The 17,488-nt window shown below is 35.6% G+C and overlaps 1 protein-coding gene across 1 annotated transcript; it reads left to right on the forward strand.

Moving 5' to 3' along the window:
- The first annotated feature begins 3,253 nt into the window (after positions 1-3,253).
- Positions 3,254-16,524, forward strand: LOC127840677 (probable vesicular glutamate transporter eat-4). Its single transcript, XM_052369090.1, has 9 exons — positions 3,254-3,417; positions 8,764-8,881; positions 10,154-10,281; positions 11,048-11,105; positions 12,847-12,993; positions 13,665-13,797; positions 14,196-14,306; positions 14,845-14,972; positions 16,507-16,524. The coding sequence occupies exons 1-9, from the start codon at positions 3,254-3,256 to the stop codon at positions 16,522-16,524; spliced, it is 1,005 nt and encodes a 334-aa protein (XP_052225050.1).
- Positions 16,525-17,488: the final 964 nt, after the last annotated feature.

Consider the following 17,488-nt stretch of genomic DNA (forward strand, 5'->3'; position numbering starts at 1 on the left):
AAGATTTCAGTCATGAAAACGGTCTGATCGATCACAACTGGGTCACGAGAGTGTATCGTGTTATTTCTTAAAAGTTGACCCAGTATTTGTAAAAATATTGCAAGACATATACATTCCCAGAAAGGAAATTTATTTCTGCGTTGAATAAGACCAAGATCGTGAAAATCGCTGCAAAATTGATGAAGCAATGGCTGTTTAAAATGATGCACCCCCGTTTTCGGATCATTTCGAGTTGGATACCTTGTTATATATATATATATATATATATATATATATATATATATATATATATATATATATATATATATATATATATATATATATATATATATATATATGATAGTGATTTGTTATATAGAAAAGATGTTTTTTCGTTATAATATGATTATTTATCATCCAAAAGATGTTTTCACTAATTATTATCATAGCCACACGCTACCCACCTATGGCTGGACAGGTACCTTTAAAAAACGATATACAAATTCAAGTACTTATGCACTTAATTTATTGTAAACAATGACGGCTGAAATCCGAGCGTGGAATTTTTCTGGTAACCAAGAGCGACGTCAACGTTCAAGACAGACCTGTTACAGTACTAAACACGAGTACTTGTATTTTTCATGTTTCACTTTATACCACATACATTATATAGTCATTCAATGATAAATATGTGTTTATAGATATTGTAATTATAGCCTGGTAAACAGACTAGAGAAATCTGAAAGTTTCACGCACAGGTCTGTGGCAATGGGGGTTTGGGCTACTTTATAAATATTAGGTCGATATTCAATGCACATCGGTATATAACGCCTACTGTAATTATTTGAACTAGGGATGGGTCACACTTCCAACACATCAGCCCCGTTATGTCCTGAATAAAATACATGTATAATTTCTTGAGTGCCAATTGCATCTTACAAATATCAAAAACATTCACGGCAGTAAATTCATTGTGTAGGCCTACTGGTCTTCATGGCAAATTTGCAATAATTAACGTATTTAGTTTAATGGAGATTATATAACAAAGGGAACTAATTCAGCTTATTCAGTTTACTAGTCAAAATGATTCGGATGTTTTCGCTTTTTTCCGAAAAGTAATTCATTCAACATACGGAAAATAAACGCGCGCCACCTGTTGTCATAATTTAGTAACTTGCATTCTGCTTAGTTGCATTCTGCTTACTGCCTGTTGCTAACTGCCGTTGTTAATGCCGCTTAGTAGCAAAACCGATTATGACTGGTTTCAGGAATAATGAACACACAAACATTGGATAGTCACCAAGCATGTTGCAACACTCATCAAGTATTACCGATAGAGAACAAGCGTGTTGGAACTGTCATGAAGCATGTTAGAATAAGCATCACGCATAATGTAAATATTCATCATGAATGATTTAATGTTGCAGCAATCATCAAGTATAAACGAATAGACAACAAGCATGTTGAAATTGTCATTAAGCAAATTAGAATAAGCATCAGTCATAATTTAAATATTCACCACGAATGATGTAATTTTTACCTAAATACCCTTCCATAAAAACCTATCGTCGGTCTCTAACCAAAAGAACGTATAAGGGATTTCACAAGCTTAAGATACGTCATTTTTATTGAACCGACGACATTACGCTCTCGAGTGTACTTTGAAGGGAAGGGTCAAGCATTTCGTTTATATTTAGACATTTCACAACGTCTGCCAAGTTGAAATGTCGTCTTATAGATGGAATTTAAATTTCGATGTTTGCTTTGGCCTAGTCGTGAATTTAATTTTATAATAATAATGTGCATTACCATGTCGACTGTGCTGCTCGTATCATGTTCTGCCGTTGTTAATACCTACTCCTCAAATGAAACATTCAGCCACTCCATGATTCTGTATTAAAAAACACCTTTATGTCAAGAATATTTACCTTAAGCAGATTTACTCGAGTAACAGTTTTATCAAACTGCAGCTTGAAATATGGATATGTTCTTTTAGACATCATCATCGCTTGAAAAAAGTGTGATAAATAGACACATTATCTACGTTTGCCACAAGTTTTTCAAAGTACGTGTGCTACAAGACGCAAAAGATACGTCTGCAGGGTCATAAGAGTTTAACACAATGATTATATATATAGTTCCACACGCTTATGGAAATAATAAAATACACTGCAATTTACAGATCAAGTAGAAGATGGTGCATAATAAAGTCGTTTCAGCAAAATCCCCCAACAAAGTATTTAATTTGCGACTGTCTCTTCTGAAACAAACGTGTTAATTTCAACACAACCTTATGACTTTCTACTTTGATAGGTGTCCAATACGTCTTCTGGGAGAAACGCAAACACGCTAAAGCTTTGTCGTAGCGAGTAATCTACGTATACTGTCAGAGACATAATCATGCCTTATAATACGACTCAGCCTTTCTGATAACTGGGTTACCCTACACATTTCTAAACACACCAGTGGCTTAACGATGCACATATCAATATGGAAATTGTAAAATTGTGTCAATTAAACACAGTTGTAAACCTGAATTGCATTTGTTAAATTGAAATTGACTTCGATTTGATAAATCAGAGGTATATTACATGTTTAACCTAATAAACCAGACACGTGTTGGAACATAATTTGAAGTAACAGACCTATGAAATGTCATTGTGCTTTTTTTTTAAACCGAATATTTCTACCAATCTGTACTTCGATTGATACAATGTTTCGTAGTAAAACATATACCCGACGTCGTAGAGAAACGGACTTCGCTTTGACCTCGTCAGCCCCCAGTGTTATCTGTGTGTAATATATAAAGCTAAGCAAGCTTCACCGTTCTATTATTCTGAGCTTAATATTCATTTCCGATAAAAGTAGCGTCGTAGCGGTTCTTTTTCATTATTTTTTTTAAAACTGGGAGTTCAATGACAGAAAAAACAGATAAACAGTTTATTTCCTTATCTGCGTGTAATATATCAAATTAGGCAAGCCTCGTCGTTCTGTTATTCTAAGCATCACCTGATCTGTTATGCAATGATAGTGCAGTAACCTGTTATTCTGTATGGGACATATGTTGTGTTTGATATAATATTTTAAATACTGCATTAGCATAGATTCAGTGTATCGATTTTGTCACATCTGTTTAAAAAAGATGCAAATGCAATCACATCTGTTTAAAACAGCTGCAAATGTAATTGCTTGGTTGAACAGCATAATTCACGAACGGGATCTGCCGTTTTCAAAGCAACACCTACCTTGCACAAAGAACGAGGCGTTTTAACCAATGAAATCTACTGAAGACACTGAAGATGCTCCAGCTGACGGGGACACTTGGATCGGCGACGCTAACGACACTAAACAATTCGCTAATAATGATACGGATGAGTTTCGGAAGGAAATTCAGAGGGCTGGAAGTGACGGCACCGTTTGCTCAGCCGGATGGGCAATGTACATCCCTTAGAGGGTGATAATGACGGCGCTGCTAGGGATGGGTATGCTAATAATCTACGCCACGAGGACGAACCTCGGGACGCTTGCAGTAATAATATTTGACGAGCGTTCCAACAAATCTGAAGACGTCAAGCTAAACGTAAGTCTCGCATAACTATGAATTTAAACTCGCATGAGCGTTTACAGCATGTCACGTACTAATGTGTTTTTAATCCAGATAGTTTGCATTACTTAGGATACATTTTATATAATTTTTGTCTTCACATACGTATTGAATATGTGTGCTAGGAGTTTTAAGTTTGAAGAGTATTTATTGTTTTGGAATATATCATGTTATATCAATTAATCATGTGTGCTACTGATATAACGTTAACACGGATGTCAACCGTGTTGTTTTTAAGTTCGTAATTCTCAAAGAATTTCTAACAGTTTGGAATTGTATTGGTGTCTGGTACTTCGCGTCAACTTCGAGTTTTGCGTTAAATGAAAAGTTGTAAGGTTCTACTTACCCAACTGATTCCATCCACTTGTTTGTGGAAACCCTTATTATTTTGGGATATTTTAGATTAAGTTTGTGTTTTCTACGTTGGTCTTGGTTGTTAAATGCTCTTCAACACATAAAGAAATATCGATTCATAGATATTTGAAAGATTCCTGTAATTTGACAGCCTTATAAAATTAATATGTCTTGAAAATAACGTTTGAATCCTAAAGAATAAGCGAAAAAATGAAAAGGTTTGGCCGATATACATACTCATTTATGTATGTTGTGGTGATTTGTGTGTACACAAACTTTTGATATAAATATTTGTGTGTGTGTTTCGAAGTTGATGAAGTTCTTCCGCATCTGAATCTGCATCATGTGAGGACCCTGAGTGTTATCTCGCATTTTGACCTAATTTACTTACTCGAATTTCGCAAGTTGGGACGGATTTCGAATTTAACTTCAATGTCCATGTTTTTTTCATTGATTGCATTTTATTTTGGAGTGGCCATGTGCTGTAAGGGAAATCAGGGTAACGTCCGGTGTGGTGACCACTAACCAAGCTCACTTGCGCCGGTATCGGGGATTGAACACGGGTCGCTAAGGTGAGAAGCGCGTGTACTAGCCACTACGCTTACCGGACAGCAGGTTTAACGGATTTTAAACTGATTAAGTGTTTGTATTTCGATGTTTATTAGGTCCTTTCGCGCCTTATACTACATTGTTTGAGGATTTTTAAATTTGAAGGCTTCTAGAAGATTTGTAGGATTTTTTTTTCACTACATGTCAATTAAGTGTCCAATAGACGAACTAATGCGAGTATTTATAACAATCGCACGTACAGTACAGATTTGTGCGTGTCCGTTCTTCTTTCCGTTCCGCTCTTCCGTCAGCCGTTTTTGTGTCGCGCACATCTTTAAAAGTATTTCATCGAGGGGGCTAAGGCTTTACAAACATATACCTCTATACTTTGGTTTGCATATTTTTACGCAGCCGGCGTTATAGCTCCCTGTTATAAAAAAACAACATTATTTAACCTGTGTCGCGCATAACTAAAAACAAGTTGCCTCTAAAGGGCTGTAACTTAAAAACATTATAACCGTCATATCAACTTAATATTATTTGCTCACCATCACAAATTGGTTTAATTGCTTCGATATTATCGGAGTTATGACTCTTTTAAGCTTAATCATGCCATTTTTTAAACTTTTGTCGTTTGTAACTAAATGAGTTTTGATGTTAGCGGGATAAAAATTTACAAATAATTTAAACAGCACGTGGACATTCTGAACACATGTCCAAGTGTGTTGCGTTGACATACATGAAGTTTTGAGACACATTGAAATGTAGTGGTATCCGTGTTCCAAGCACATCAGTTGATTTGTTTGTCTTTTTGGGTTTCCCAGAATATTATATGGTAAAAGTTCACTAGCGCACTTTGTATATTGTTTGGCCTCTACACACATTTAACGTTGTTTTTACATAACACGCATTGTTTATTGTTTTGCCTCAATACGCATAATACACCGTCTGGCAGCTTCACGAATTGTACATTCTTTAGCCCCTTCACGCATTTTACATTGTTTTTCGTCTTCAGGCATTATACATTGTTGGGCCTCTACGTGCATTTAACATTGTTTAGCCTGTACACGCATTGCACATTGTCTGGTCTTTATATGCATAATATGTTGTTTGGCATCTACATGCATTGTACATTGTTTGGCCTCTTCACGCATTATTTATTTTTTTGGCCTCTTAACGCATTATACATGGTTTTGCCTCAACGTGCATTATTTATTGTTTAATCTCTACACGCGTTGTACCTTGTTAAGCCTCTAAACGCATTGCACATTGTTTTGCCCTTACATGTATTATACATTGTTGGGCTTTTACACGCATTGTACATTGTTTGGCTTCTACACACGTTGTTCAATGTCTGGTCTCTAAAAGAATTGAACATGCTGGGCCTCCACACGCATTATACATTGCTTGACCTCTACAAGCATTATACATTGTTTGGCTTCTACACACATCATACATTGTTTGGCCTCTACAGGCATTATTCATCGTTTTGCCTCTACAAGCATTATACCTTGTTTGAAATCTACACGCATTTTGTATGGTTTGGCCTCTGCACGCATAATAACTGCTTGGCTTCTACACGCATCATACATTTATTGGTCTCTACATGCATTATATATTGTTTTACCTATATACGCATTATTCATTGTTAAGCATCTACACGCGTTGTAAATTGTTTAGACTTCACTCGCATTGTACATTGATTTGCCTCTACACATATTTCACAGTGTTTGGCCTCTTCAAGCATTAAAAGTTGGTTTAGCTTCCACACGCATTTTACATTGTTTGGCAAATACATGTATTGTACAATTTCTGGCCTTCACACTTATTATACATTGTTAGGCCTCTACACGCATTCTATATTGTATGGAATCTACACGCATTATACATTTTATGGATTATACATGCATCGAACATTGTTTTACCGTCACACGCATTACCAATTTGTAATCCCTACACTCATAATACTTTGTTTAACATCTACGCGAATTACACATTGTTTTGCATCTACGCGTATTATATATTATTTGACATATTTACGCATTAAATATTGTTTGACCTATTAATGAATTCTATGTTGTTTGACCTCAACACACAATATACAAATTTGGTACATTTTTACACATCTACGTGCATACATTTTTTGACATGTACACGCAATATACATTATTTGCCATCTACACTCATTGTACATGGTTTGCCATCTACGCGCATTATACATTGTTTGACATCTATACGCATTTTATATTGTTAGACTTCTACAAACATTATACATTGTTCGGCATCCACAAGCATTATTGATGTTTTGACCTCTTTACGCATTTTACATTGTTTGACCTCTGCAAGCATTATATATTGTTTGACATATACACGCATTATACAGCGTTTTGCATCTACACGCGTTAACACTGTTTGGCTCTATACGCATCAAGCATTGTTTGACCTCTATACACACTATAAATTGATTAGCATCTTAACGTGGTGTACATTGTTTCGATTTGCATGCATTTTATATTGTTTGGCATCTGCACGGAATACACATTGTTACGAATTATACGTGGTAGGCCTCTACGCGCATTGTACATTGCACACAAGGTATAATGTCTGGCGTCGTCACGAAGTGTACATTGTTAAGCCTCTACACGCATTATTAAGTGTGTGGCTCTACACGCATAATACATTGTTAGGCCTCTACACGCATTATTCATTGTTAGACCTCTACACGCATTATACATTGTTTGGCCTCATAACGCATTATACCGTGTTTGACCTATACACGCATTAAATATGGTTTGCATCTACACGAATTCTGCATTCTCTGGCATTTTACACGAATCATACATTGTTAAGCCTCCACACGAATGATACATTGCTTGACATCTACACGCATTATACATTGTTTAAATTCTACACGCATTATACATTGTTTGAACTCTACAGGCATTATACATTGTTTAACTCTACACGCATGATACATTATTTGGCAGGTACACTCAAAACTGTTGGAATGACCTCTTCATGCATCATACATCGTTTAACCTCTTTGTGTATTATACAATGTTTGGCATCTACACGCATTATACATTGTGCATTGTTTCAGCTCTACACGCATTATACATTGTGTGATCTCTACACACATAATTCAATTTTACCTCTACCTGCAGTATACATTTTGCTTGACCTTTATACGCATTATACATTGTTTGGAATCTAGACGCATTATACCGTGTTTGACCTCTACACGTATAATACATTGTTTGATCTCTTTACGCATTTTACATTGCTTTACTTTTAAACGCATTATACATTGTTTGACATCTACACGCATTATACATTGTTTGGAATCCACGCACAGGAGTCACGTACCAGATGGGATGCTCATCAATTAGGCTGGCTTCATAGCCTCTTCTACGTCGGCATTATGGTCAACAGAATACCGGCCGCCGGCGTTATCACGAAGTGGCCGTGTCACAGGTATACACGAGCCTCAATGTGTGAAAAGGTGATTTAATGCATATGAGTAAAGTGTCGCCCAAGATTTGCAAGTATTTAAAGTCCCCACAAGCTTATTAGGGACGCAACTTTTCGCTTTTACTGTATTTTTCGTTTAAAGAAAAACTCTTCTTTACGAAAATCACGCACAGGCTAATATAAAAAGAAGAGCGACACTTTACGCACATAAAGTTAAATCCGTTTCTCAGAGCGCGATACATATGCATTACGCATGATCTTAAGAGATGGATTTTATTCTTGGTTTTTGTGAAAGTACATAGCATGCCATCTTAGACATGGGGTGAAATCGTCCACGGTTCGCTTATTATTTGTGGGAAAATTGCATCACATTTGTATTTTGAAAACACTCGCTTTGGGAAAGGGGCTTATATTCGGACCCTGCTTAAGCAGGAAAGAAATTACTTCACGGTATTCTTTTTTGAAGTCATATAAGGATAAAGAAAATATTGGCCCCCAGCGGGAAAGTTTATAATTAGCTAGAGTGCATCAAAAGTCATCTCTTAATTGCTATTTCGGCCATCATTGGACGAGTTGTGGTTTTCAATCGATCTTCGGTTTTGACTTGTTGTTTGGCTGTGCAAATAAAATGAAAACCATTGTTTATCATGCCGATTTAAAAGTGAAATTTCGAGCCATATAAGTTGCTCATATTAAAGTCGTTCACAAAGCGAGAAAAATATATTCTGTATGTTACAGCTAAGATTCAGCAAACGACTTTTCAGTGTATCTGTTGTCGTGTTCTGACATTCTTGTACTTTCCATAGGCTGTTCGGCGGCTGCATCCTGGTATCGGCGCTGTTCAATCTTTTACTTCCGGTGTGCATCGAGAACAACCAGTACACGCTCACGTGCATCATACGCACGTGCCAGGGACTGGCAGAGGTAAACGGTATTTGAATGGTGTCTGATTTGACTTTCAAATGTGCTTTATGTTGTTATGGAAAGGAAAGGCGAGTTAATTTGATGGATCGATGGACTATAAATCTAAAGATCGCGGGTTTGATTTCCCTCCCGGTCACATAACATGTGTGGTGATTTTTCGTTAAACTATTATCATGTTCGTGCAACCCTACCTCTGTTTAAAGTTAGGCGATTGTCAGTTTCTGGTATAAGTATAATCACTCAGTACTGAAATACCGGCTAACCTATTACAAGTGTAAGAGGTGTTGAACACGACGACACATCTCGACAAAATATAATTTGAATATTTTTAATAAACAGGATATATGTCAAACGAATTTTGAAGAACCAAAAAATACTAATTCCTATTAAGAAACAGGCGAAACTATACTTGCGGGGAACCGTTCCCCTGACTTCCTGGGCAAATGTTTGCAATTTTCACCGAAAGACAGCGAACTAATTTATGTACGGAATTAAAAGGTGTATACTCAATGTAAATTCTTCTAAATTTACGAACATCTTTCGATGTCATTTGAATACATTTAATTCATATACGCTGTATGTTTGTCAATATGATTGTTAAAATAATAGCCAAGCTATACGGTCTGACTTTAAATTTATTATCGTCTGTGTTTTCACTGATATCACAAGCATTTGTAATCAAACGGATCTCACCTCAACAAATGACCGATGTTTATTCATTTCAGCCATCCCTGTGGCCAACGTTTTTCAACCTTAAATATATTGATTTACTGTAACGTTTGATTTCTTGTTCTAATGAGCTATTTACATGTATTACTCTCGCCTGTTAGATTCAGAAGAAATATGGTTTGAATAAAATTTTCAATTTTAAAACTACTTACTTTTTGCACGTTAATGGTGTTCGTGCTTCCATACGCATATTTTATGTTTTTAAAGTGTTGCGCCGTTTTCTCTTTAAATCGTTGATTCCGCTGCGCTAAACTCAGACAGCTTTAGAACATTTTTGGTCAGCTGAGCTGTATTAATATTAAACGCTTGAAATGATATGACCGTAACTTCTGATGTATAGAGTATTGTCAGCATCACCTGATATATAAAAGAAAGATGGGTCAGTAACTTGATATTTTCTACAGCAATTGATGCAAGTACCCGTTAGGCATAAGATGCACACATATGGTAACCTATATTATTCCTGCAACATTTGCGTCTCACTGAGCACTGCTCTCAAACATTATTTATTGTTTAATGTTGTATTACCGCTCTCCCTGACAGGGGTTCCTGATACCGTCGTTATACGGCGTGCTGCGTCATTGGACTGTACCGTCTGAGAGGAGCATACAGGTGACCGCCGTGCTCTCGTGTGAGTACGACGTGGGGCCGGGCCATGAAATGCGTCTTGAGTTTGTCTAAATTATGTTGAACATTAACTTGTGAGCCACATTCGGTTAAAACAGGACTAACTGTTTGTTATTCCCGAAGAACAAGGTCAAACATGAATACTTTACAGTTAATTTCGATTATATTGTGTTTTTGTATTTTTGGTTTGAATAGTATTCTAACACACATCATGTCGCACAGGCTGAAATGAATATAGATAGTTCTGTGTTAATACAACTACATAACGATCTGTGTAATAAAAAAAGTAAATTTGAACTGATATAAATCACCTTTGAAAAGAGAACTATGAGGTTTTCATAAAATATATCATCAATTACATCTGCTTTCATACATAATATCTTAAGTCTCAATAGTCATATTCCGGTTTGTTAAACAACTTGAGTCGTCAAACTTGGTTTGTCACGTACCGCGTTCCGACTTCAGGTCGCGACGCTGGGGTTCTTATCGGCTTTCCGATCGCAGGCGTCATCATGCACTACCTATATTGGCAGTACATTTTCTACGTGTTCGGTAGGTCGCTGTAAAGAAATTCATTAGTCATGACGATTATGATAAGGCATATAAACCAACTTCTGTAACAATGAATAACTTAAAAAATATGTGTAGTAGTTAGCGATTCGTTTTTAGTGCAGTCTTAATTTCACATCACTGTATAATTAACGAAGCAAGGTTTTACCTCGTTGTGTTGCTAGGTTGACTGTGCATCATGTGGTGGTTGCTATGGGCTTTTCTCGCTTATGAAAAACCCTCCAACCACGCCCACATCAGCGACGTGGAGTTTGAATTCATGACGCATGCGCAGGGTGATGACGTCAATGATTATGAGGTATGAAACTTAATTTGATATTCCGCTAGATTTTTCGCTTTGATTATGTAGCAACAATCTCCTACGTGTTAGATTCATAAGCATTAAGTTTGCAGTGCTTTTATCACGCAACCCTTCTTACTAAAAATCTCTATTTTTACATAAACTTCTGTTCACGCATCCAGTAGAGGTCAATACGCGAATTCTATACAGAATACAAATCGTTTTAACTGAAAACAACGATTATGATTTAACTTTGCATTTGAATAGATCCAAAGATATCCAAAAAGATCTTTACGAAAGCAAAACAGTTATTTCTTGTCTTCAAAATATAATTCAGACAAAATGCAGTATTCTACATCAAATGAAGGTTTTAACGTTGAAAGGCACATTATAGTAAAATAGTAAATTATGGATTAGACTGTATTTGTTTATCATATTGGGCCCTTTCATGTTGTTAATTCTCAATGCCAATGTGAATTGAATCGTACATATAACTTGCTTTCGAAGCTGTGTTTGTCGGTTGATTCAAGACATTTCCTTCAACTATTTTGTATTTGGTTACCCTGCTTGATTGCTGTATGTGATATGTCACTAAGAACAGAGATACAAATAGCGTAGCTGCATACGACTTGTATTTGAAACGTAATAATTAGGTGGGGCATTACATTGTAAGTCTGTTTTAGCAATCTGAGCAACGTTTCAGAAGGTACTACCACATTTGTAATCCTGTTATTCTAACTCATTTTGTGAAAGTATGGAAAATACCATTAAGGAAATAACAAAGTCGGACTTTTTTTGCAAAATCAGTATGAAAATATATCGTGTGTACAATAATGCATGTATTTCCGCTTTTATACGCGTGTATTACGGATATTACAAACGTTCGAATTGCAATTTATCAAATACTTATAAATAGTAGTGAACTGTGCGAAATCCGTTTTCTTAACATTAAAGTGTGCGATATACGTTTCCGTTGTCAGCGTTCGTGTTTTATGTATCGCGTATTTCTTGAAATCGAACTTGTTGTTGTTATATTTACCTACTTGGTTACATACGCAACATATAACATGCACGCTGTATTTTTAAGCACACGTCCTGAAGTTTGTAATCCTTATTCAAATCGTTTTAATGATTTCAAATAATATGCAACATAATGTTCATATAAATATAAAAATACTGTTATTCTCGTGCCGCCCAAAATCGCCATGTACATATTTGTCGTCACACAATTGAACTATATAAAAGCCCTAAAAACTCGAAAGTCTTATGGAAGAAACAATTAATTAAGTACTCGTTAAAACTATTTACAGTAACGTACTTCATTAATAAATACATTGAAAAAGTATGTTATCTCAAAAACAAATACGATAAGATTCAGTTTGTTAAAACCCATTACTGAGTGGGCAAAATATACTAGGAACATATTCATTGAAATGATGACATATATGTAACAAATTATGAAACTACGATAATTTAATCAAAATCTCGTTCCCGTCTATGATTTCAATGGAATTGTTGACAGATTCTGGTATTTTTCAAATGTCATCAGATATGATTGCTAACAAATCTTTAATATTTTAAAAAGTCTTAACTAATGTAATAGTTAGACAAAAAAATGAACATAAAATACTGAAAACTAAATCAAATATACTTAAAATCGTCAAAGCTTGCGCTTTCAGTCGCAATCCATCAATATTGCATTAACCTAAATTCACAGGAAAAACTGAAACGTATAATTTTCGAATGTATATTTTATAAGAAAGTGAACATTCCATTGAAGTCCATTCTGACGTCACTTCCCGTGGCTGCGATGTGCCTGTGTCAGATTGCTATTTTGTGGATCCGTACTCTCTTGTTGACCAACTGGCCCCTGTATCTGAGCACGGTCTGGGGTAATATTGCTGAGGTGAGTTCTTGTTAATCAATCCTGTTTTAACTCTTTCAAACTAAACGTGCGGCATTACGTTTTACGTTTAAATGTCATACATTTCTTCAAATTTCAAACATGACCGTGCCATGTTAACGTTATATTTGTTAAAATATTGTAAAATAAAAATAACTGTCTGTGTTGCAGTCCCTTACTATACAATTATAAAATACACACTTCTACGATTTGGAGTCCCATGCTTCTACGATTTGAGTTATTTCTAGTTTTTCTATGTTCTAATCTTATGCTTTATTTTCCCTATAGGTGCACCAACATTACACAGTTTTTTCCATTTTGTGATATTTCGCTAAATATGTACCATTCGTCTTAGATTAGCATAAAATAAGAGCATTTCTGAGAGCCGCAATGCCTTTTTCGTCTTTATATATCATTATTCTGACCATTTTTTATTAGTAGGCAAAACGTAAGAGTAAAACATTATACTTCTTAAACTCTAATCACTAAACACCAACTTTTCATGAAGACATTATCGATCTGATAGAAATGTGTGTTCTTATCTTCTGGATTACTGTTTTGACTTCATGTAAATTTGTGAAATTAAACACCCAATATTCAAAAGGTAAAAATTAAAGTGAAATTGTGGTCAACATTTATGTCATCAGTACATCGAGCAACCTCTTCGTTTTCAGGTAGGTGCACTGGCAAGCCTGCCTTACGCGTCAAATATCGTGATGTCCGTTGTGAGTGGCATCTTGGCTGACTTTTTTCTCAACCAAAAGTATCTCACCACCACAATCGTCAGGAAAATATCCATCGGCGTCGGTAGTATTTTATATTGAGCTAGTTATCTTTCACATAAATTGCTTTTTTTGTTTATATTTAAACCTAGTTTCGAAGAGGAACATTCGGTTAGCCAATTGGCGTACAGCGTTATTGTTCCGGTTGTTGCGTCAACTTTTAATTTCCGCTTATCGATTCGAAAACTTACACATACATAGACGCCTACACAGGTTTTGTGTAAAAGCGTAACATTATTAGTTTTCCTGGTAAAAGTTTCAGAGAGACTACAATTTTTCATCGTAAGGGTTATATTTTGTTTAATTGCAATTACAAAAAACCTAGCGTTACGTTTTAAAAGTTTTGTGAAAAACAATATTTCGGACTTCCATCTCTTTTCGCCAAAGGAGTGATTTACGTCCGACTATTTAATTTGTGTGCAGGTTTCGGACTTGTATGCGTGGGTTTCCTGGTACTGACCACTCTGTCCGCCAGCTTAGCTGTTTTCATAGTCCTCAGTATGTCTATCGGCGCGTTTGGTCTAGCCGGTTCAGGTTTGTAGATAAGGCAGATTTGACACTCGATAAAAATACGTTTGGTGTAACCCTGTCAGGTGCGAAACAATACCAATCTTATTTAAATATGTCAGTGCGTATTTAAGGCCGAAAAGTAACCAAGTTTGACAATAATTAAGGCAACCCTTTCTCGCTTGCCACCTTGCTTTTGTTTAGTATGTACTTAAATATTAACATCGCTTTTTTGCTGTCCTCATGCCGGTACTTTTGCGCTGAATCATCAAAATTTTAGGATTATTAGGTTTAGATTTAACTGTGCCAATATGCGTCCTCTTTGTTGCTAGGATTGTTTACGCATTTCTGTACCATGACATATTGTTTCGAAAATTTTTATACCTGAGTATTGTTTTGATGAAAAATGTAGTTATAGGTCTAACTCTTATGTTCTTAGTGACCGAATCATACTATTAATAGCTGTGTCCTTTTTACTGTCAGTACAAGTTTGAGAAATAACAAAACATGTAACAACACATGAAAAACGTTCGTATATATATGTAGATATGTATCATTTTTGTAGGTTTGTCAGTGAATCCCTACAACCTCTCAACCCGTTATGCCAGCGTTCTTGCTGCGGTGACTTGGACCTGTGGATCCATCGGAGCCATCCTTGCTCCAATAGCAACCGGCTACCTGACCGTTAAACAGGTAATATAACGGACGCTCGAATCTATATATGTATATGTTCAAGTATATTTTGAAAATGTCTACATTAGCAACTGATAGGACAAATAGAACTTGACAACTGAAGCATAACAATGAAATCAAACATCGCGTCAATAATTCTCTTGTATGAATATTTATTGGAAAAGGAATGAGCTATAATGCTTACATATCGTGAATGAAAAAGTATTATTCATGGATTATAATAGATTTAATTCGGAACTCGCGCGATGTGAGTTTTTCCGATTTCTTAGCGCGCGTGGGAGGTACAAACGTTGTCATTAATACAGAAATGACCAGTAACGTCGATATCCGATTTGCTTCCCATTCAGTAGGGATAATAAGTATTTAAACGACAGTATTATTTCTCTAAGAAATATCAAAATTCAAGTATGTTGTTGTTATTGCTATTACTATGAATAATTAGACATAAAAAATCTAACACTGATATACATGTAAGTCAGACATTTAATACAGGATTAAAGTCTAAATACACCGTTCAGATGTACAGCCGCCTATAAACACGGGTCCAGAAGCTAACATCCTTAAAAGACATGAAAAACATACTTGTCAGCTTTATGATAATGAAGGAACATATACAAACGGCTAGACATATGCAATATTTCTTCTGACAAAACATTGTTCATGCTCTTGTTTTTTCAGCATGCTTTATATATATAGCAAATACAAGTAATGTATGGTAAAGCTCTTTAGTGATGTGAGTTGTAATCTTAAGGTCTTAGTATTAACGAAAAAAATTCTGTACTTTTCAGATTAGATGGAAGAAAAAAACACAATAGAGCTATATCAATAGACATATAAATATCCAACTGATATCGAACAATATATTATCTTTAGTTCTACGAATGGACTGAGGATAATAATGTTTTTTATTGGTTCTTGTCTGTATGCTTTTAAATATAGTTGAATATATACGACGGAGTCAATGTTTTGATAGTTTCGTTGAAGAACTTCCATTAAAACTGTATGCCAAGGCCTGTACGCACAGTATATGCAATGACATAGTTACGTGACCGAAGCTGTTTACATGTACATGCAGCATTATATCGTGTTACATAGTACTTTTACAAATTAAACATGATCAAGAATTGTTCATCTAAAGAAAAATGATTAAATCATATCAACTATAACGAACGTTTGAGTAGAAAAAGTGGTGTTTTCTGTTTAGCGATAAGAGGCATTATTGATTCACTCTCTTTTAAAATATGCTAGTCGGCTTTTGTTTGTACCTACCGCGCGTGCTCAAATCTCGGAAAAACACAGACTAGAGAGTTCCGAATAACAACTATTCAAAACTGGGCCTTATAAAAGCAGTAACGCCCCCCCCCCCCCCCTCCAACCCAGAATATAGTAATATATGGAGCAAGTTGTCAAAATTTAATGTTGACCCTATGTCATTGCAAGTTTGACCCATTGTACATTATTTGAAAACATGTAGTGGATAACCACAATACATTGTACGCTCAAAGCATTAAACCTTTGGTTTTTATCATTTCAGAGGAAGAAATATAATTAAAGTTTTGTTGCTATACAGTCGTATATAAATTATATTACCTGATGAGTTTGGCAAGTTTGGAACCCAGTATCGTGATTTTATAAAATAAAGTAAAGGGTCGATATACGTGTTCCATACCGAATATAAAATATCTGGACAATGTTGTTGTATAGATATTTATTTTTGTTAATTAAAACTAGTGTGGTGACGTCGTGAATTATCCGGTCATTATATGTAAGCTGGTTGTGAGCTTTTTAATGCGCTTTAGTATATTTGACCACTGTAGGGTATTTTTGCACAATCTTGCGACCCACAGCTTCAAATTTTATTGAAGAAGTAACATCATTTTGACAAAGTAATAAATTACGTTAATGATTCGCCTGTGAAGACAACTATATGATCTTGAACGTGTGACTTCCGTTTTTTTTATGTTTTAATTAATACGTATACTTGACAATACCACTTAAATTCTAATAATATAAATAACCATCATAAAATCGCACGTCTTTTTTACTTCTTGGCAACGATTGTTGTGACTAAAGTGACTAAATGTAAAAGAACAAAGAGTTTCAATATGACAGTAAATATGTTACACAAATTAATTGTATGGTTGAACATTTTGTACTTTTTCACGTACAGCGATAATAAATGCCCATGTAAAACATTATATAATAAGGAACAATCAAGCTAACGTGCGATAAAAAGAGTAGGAGAACCTATCCAGATAAGGTTGTGTTCACAGAAATACAGACAGACAGACGAACAAACAGACGGACACACAGACAGGCAGACAGACGAACAAACAGACAAACACACAGACAGGCAGACAGACGAACAAACAGACGGACACACCAACAGGCAGACAGATGAACAAACAGACGGACACACAGACAGGCAGACAGACGAACAAACAGACGGATACACGAACAGGCAGACAGACGAACAAACAGACGGACACACAGATAGGCAGACAGACGAACAAACA

Source organism: Dreissena polymorpha, chromosome 8 (genome assembly GCF_020536995.1).
Source record: "Dreissena polymorpha isolate Duluth1 chromosome 8, UMN_Dpol_1.0, whole genome shotgun sequence".
NCBI classification, from domain to species: domain Eukaryota; kingdom Metazoa; phylum Mollusca; class Bivalvia; order Myida; family Dreissenidae; genus Dreissena; species Dreissena polymorpha.

Bases quoted from the DNA above. Each gene is read 5' to 3' on its own strand.
- LOC127840677 (XM_052369090.1), top strand. From the start codon at position 3,254: ATGAAATCTACTGAAGACACTGAAGATGCTCCAGCTGACGGGGACACT. The intron at 11,106-12,846 runs GTATGAAACTTA...ATATTTTATAAG, and splicing joins ATGACGTCAATGATTATGAG to AAAGTGAACATTCCATTGAA. The intron at 14,307-14,844 runs GTTTGTAGATAA...TCATTTTTGTAG, and splicing joins GTTTGGTCTAGCCGGTTCAG to GTTTGTCAGTGAATCCCTAC.